The following is a 5,000-nucleotide window of genomic DNA, read 5'->3' as shown; positions in this document are numbered from 1 at the left end:
TTCTGTCTGTATTATCAGACATACCTTTTTTGTTGGTGCATTCGCTCACATTCTCCAAAACACAGCTTCATTCTGCAAGATTCATTTAATCTTTATTAAAGCAGCACTAATTTCAGCCTCAGCGTGTGGCCTGACCATCAGCGACGACCGCCTACGGGGAATCGTACCACATTCAGCGATCTCCACTCAGCGATTTTCACTTGCCATTCGGATGGATTTCAGAACGTTTTTCCTGCCCTCGTCGCCCGCTGTTCACTTTTCTCCATACTCACACTCCCACAATCCTTCGCACAAGATTTCCACCAGTCTCAGTCCACCAGAAAAGGAATAGGAAACAGGATGAAAAATGCTTCAGTGATTGCAGTTTGAGCTTCCTGTTAGAGACACAGTTTGTAAGCGGGGTGTAATGTAACGGCAAGGACTTATTTAACAGACATTTTATGATGTTAAATGAGGCAATAAATTCATAAAAATATTACAGGATGTTCTACACATATATATAAAAAAAGAATTGTAGATTCTAGATCTAGAATTGTTGGTGTAGCCTAAGTGGAATAAAAGAACGAATGTTGTAGTGACAGATTGTGCAAAGCAGATTTGTCTTTGTGGAATAAAAGAATGGAATAAAAGAATGAATGTTGTAGTGACACATTGCGCAAAGCAGATTTGTGCCTTTACAGAGACTTCACACTAAGTAAGTCTAGTTTTATGGCAGGCGTAAAGTGACAAAGCAGTAAAGATTATATTCCATATCACAACATACCTGTGTCGTGTATATCACGTGTGGGCAAAACAACAAAACTAGGTGATCTGTTTGCTGCGTACGGCTTGTTGGTTGATGGCGGAAAGGGTGTGTGGCGAAAAAGTCTCACCAAAAGGTGTAAAAAAAAAAAAAAAAAAAAAAAAAAGAACAGCAGCAGGAAGCCAGAACCCCTGATTTAATACCACTGTGTAAGAAATCTTACCCTGAAACAAATCTGGTTAAGAAATAATGGATTTGATTCATTTGTGGAAAGTAAATGTAAGAACTTTATTTAAAAATGCTTTATAATGAATAAATCTCTCCAAATTTGGGATACTTTTTATTTCTACTCTACAATAAAATAACCTGAAATATACCACTTGTTTTTTTTTTTTTTTTTTTTTTTTAAACTTATTTTAATGCAGATCCATATTTCAAAAATCTCTGATTAACAACAGATGCTCACTCCTTTCTTTCCATGAATTAAAGTGGAGCTAAAAAGTTTACACGTCCCCGTTAACAGCGCTTGAATTTGTGTTGTGAAAAAAATAGAACCAAGCTAAATCATGCCAGATGTTTTTCCACCTTCAGTGCGACGTAGCAACCGAAAAAAAGAGTACAAAAAAAATTAGAGTGAAAAACAAATAGAAACCTTTAAGGGGAGGGGGAAAAAGGCAAAAAAATAAAAAAGCTTAACATCTCATCGCTAGAAAATATTCATATCAAAGTAGTTTAACATTTAGTATGATTCTCTAGCAGCTCAAGTCGGAAATATTCAGTGAACACATCTGTCTAGTGACAATGTATTTTGTTTTACTATTTAACCATTTATCATTAGTTCACAGCTCTATAAATAAAATCAAACAGCAAATCCGGTTTGTTTCTTGAAGTGATTCACGCTTCCACTCATGACTCGCGGCCCAAACTCAAACACGAGGCACGGAGAGAATAAACTCGTACATCTCTGTCTGTTCCTGTTCTTTAAACATCCTGTTCTTTACACACGCCATGTCGTCAGTTTGCTCCTCCGACCAAATGATGTGAAAAATCTGTGCAAGCGCCGGCTTTCCCGAGCAAATGTCTTTCCTGAGCACATGTCTTTCCCGAGCTCATGTCTCCAGCCCTGTAGCTATTCCCTGATCTGATGAGATGCATTCAAATGAATAATTTAGAAACACTCGTGTGTGATTGGATAAACTTGGAACAGAAACTTGAGGGTCTGCTTCCGGAAGACCTCATAGTTCATATCAGGAAAAAATCAAATCAGTCAGAACTATTTTGTTGTTGTTGTTGTTGATTATTGGTTTAACAGCTCTGCTTCACTCTGTTTCCAAGTTCTCACTTAAGTCTAACTTTAAACAGACTTCCGGATGCTCAACGAGCACTTGTAGTAGTTATGTTACAAGCAGACAGATTCTACAGGCCTTCTCTTCCCTGTAATAACGGCTTCGCCCTTTTCTCCGCTCAGGCAGCGATCGCAGGCTCACAGGAAGGCGCACGACGCTCCAGGAAGCCGAGCGCACACGAGAACAAGAGCACAGACGGATCAGCACTCGCAGCTCCACACCAATGGAGTCTCCACACAAGAGGAAGACGCAGAAGAGGAAGTGGCAGGTTTTCCCTGGGAGGAATAAATTCTACTGCGATGGCAGGATTATGATGGCAAGACAGACTGGGGTTTTCTACCTGACGCTCGTTCTCATCCTTGTCACGAGCGGACTCTTTTTTGGGTTCGAGTAAGTATTTATTTATTTATCGAGCTCTTTATCTGTCTCGGTCTGTTTACATTTATTTTGTACTGTATTGTCTATGTGTGATATGAATACACATGGCCTAACACACGCAATTTCTTCATCAATGGCTTTTTTTTTCTTTTTTTTGTTTTTTGGGGGTGGATTAGTATTTACTCTAGAAACCGATGTTATTCTAAACGTACATGCTGTCCGAGCTGCTGTTCTGGAAACGAATCCTTTTAACCAATCAGATTTGAGAATTTAACAACTTTTCTAATTTAAGACTGTATCTTGATCTCTTCAGGATTTTGAGGTTTTATTTTTTGTCTGATTTTTGCAGCCAAAAGTACTTGATTTTGCTGTACTTTGTTTTTCTTATCGAAATTTTTCAATGCAGTTTAAAAGAAAAAAAAAAACACTGAAGATGTAACGACTTCCTGCGACGGATGTGCTCATAGGCGACGCACGTGAATCAAACGGGGCTCTGGCTGAATGTGTGTTGTGATGTCACACGACACGTCTTGGCCCAAATCGGTGGGAATTCTGTACAACGACGGACTCCTCCGTATATCACTGGGTTTACTCGATTTGTGCTGTAATTTATCCGGCGACATCGGTGCTGCTACACGGCGTAGCTGATTCGGACACACTTATTAAAAGGTGTCCTCTGAAGTGTTCAGGCAGTTTGTTCAACACATTAAAACGTTCAAATAACAAGGTGCTTGTGTAAGGTTAGTGTAATATCATTTAACACTCAGACTTTACTCTGAGAGTAAATGCCAACACTGCTCTCATATCACATCGTTCTCACAACTACTGTGTAATTACGCTTGTGTTTTTTTTCTTTTTCTTTTTTTTTTGTTTTTTTTTTTCTTCCCCCCTCCCTCGACCTTTCTGTTTGTCTAGTTCTTGTTCTCGGCGCACTATCAAGATTGAGAATTCTGACACCGGCTCTCGAACACGCTTCTGTTTTGCTAAGCTGTGCTTTTACTGAACGTGTTGTGAAGCTTGTTTTCAGTGACCTTGCACCTAATTTCAAGGTTATACAGCTTTATTATGCTGTTAGTCATTAGTTATCCTTGAATGTTTTTCTTTTTTTTTTTTTTTTTTTGTCAAATGCCAGGAGCGTGTCATCATTTGTTCCAATGCCTTGATGCTCCACATCCCGGTCACATTATCAGGTCGTTAGCTGCGCTCGCAACGCCAGCGAGATGTACCTGACTGACGTCAATCAGATACGTAAGAATAGTCGCAAGCTTGAGAAGGGTCGTGCTTCATCACGCACGCGGAAGGACAAGGGTTTTTCGATGATAGCCGATAAATTCAAAGCTTCTAAAATGTATCTTTTATTGATGAATTGCTTCCTGAAAAAGTTGTGTTAGGTTAAGTTTAGGTTTTGTCTCCCCTACCCGCGCACGCACCCCTTTCCATTTGAACATGTTTCCACACGGAGCTTTATTCATTAAACCTGTACCTGCGTTGACGGAGATGCTGAATCAGCAGTTGTGTATCTGTTTCCTGTGGAGCAGAGAAATCCCAGAATAAACATGCGAGAGCCACTCGGGTGTGATGACTCACAGTCTTCCTTTCGTTTGATTTCAGCGAGGCTTTTTTTTTTGTCTCTCTTGACATCGCACAAGTGACTCCATCACAGAGATGTTGTGTAATCAGTGTTGTTCTGAAGCGTTTATATATCCTCGAGGGACGCCGACTTGAAAGACTTTCTCTTCACGAAGACTTCCCGCCCTCGGCCGTGTTTCTCGACCCGTGCGGATAAGCTCGAACTTGTCAGGAATTTGTGTTCTTTATTTTGGGTTGATTATTTTGTCAGTGTCGTACTGTTATTCCGATTCCGCGCATGAAAGACCTCCACCTCGTCCTGTTGAATGATTTGTGTAGTGTACGCCACATGGAAATTATGCACACGGTACGTCGGTAATGGTGTCACACAGCATTGAGATGATAAATGAACGAAGACCAGATCAAGGTGAGGCCGCAACAAACTCAGCTCGCGATCAATCACTTAAAAAAAAGGTCATACGAGCACTCTGTCGGGTTCCTGAGCCAGTTTTGTGGTCGGACTCTTCGTTTTGTTTTCGACTGTTTTAGCCTGTGGTCACTTACACAATGTCCTGCTTTTTCCCAGAAAGCCCCACCAAACCCAGGCTAAAACAGCTGTTTTGCTCTCTGCATTCTAACATCAGGGTCATGAAGAACATTTTATTATTATTTATTTTTTATTACTTTTTTAAACACCGCTTAAAACTACGGGACAAACTCCATAGTCAGAAAGATGCAAATAATCTAACGTAGATATATAATACAAATCAATCTTAATATTAAAATCCAATCCACTCTGTTCAGATGTAAACATTTCCACTTCCATCAAAAAGCTTTTTTTTTTAAATCCAATTCCAGTCTTTGCATCTGGTACAGGAAAAGATCAACATTGTTCTTCAAATTATAATCTAAATAAAAAGAAATCAATTTTTTTTCCACCTTTCATGTTTGATCCGCTTTTTTTT

At 39.7% G+C, this 5,000-nt stretch overlaps 1 protein-coding gene across 3 annotated transcripts in view; it reads left to right on the top strand.

Moving 5' to 3' along the window:
• The window catches only part of LOC132852181 (palmitoyltransferase ZDHHC14-like), a 54,312-nt gene that overhangs the window by 1,779 nt on the left and 47,533 nt on the right, over nt 1-5,000 (top strand). For all 3 annotated transcript variants that reach the window (XM_060879258.1, XM_060879259.1, XM_060879260.1), the window contains exon 2: nt 2,211-2,478. In XM_060879258.1, the coding sequence (XP_060735241.1) occupies nt 2,312-2,478 (167 nt within the window). In that variant the 5' untranslated portion in view covers nt 2,211-2,311. The remainder of the gene's footprint in view (nt 1-2,210; nt 2,479-5,000) is intronic.

This window comes from Tachysurus vachellii, chromosome 10, assembly GCF_030014155.1.
Source record: "Tachysurus vachellii isolate PV-2020 chromosome 10, HZAU_Pvac_v1, whole genome shotgun sequence".
NCBI classification, from domain to species: Eukaryota; Metazoa; Chordata; class Actinopteri; order Siluriformes; family Bagridae; genus Tachysurus; species Tachysurus vachellii.
The sequence above is the reverse complement of the archived record's forward strand: the minus strand, read 5'-3'. Positions and strand labels throughout refer to the sequence as shown.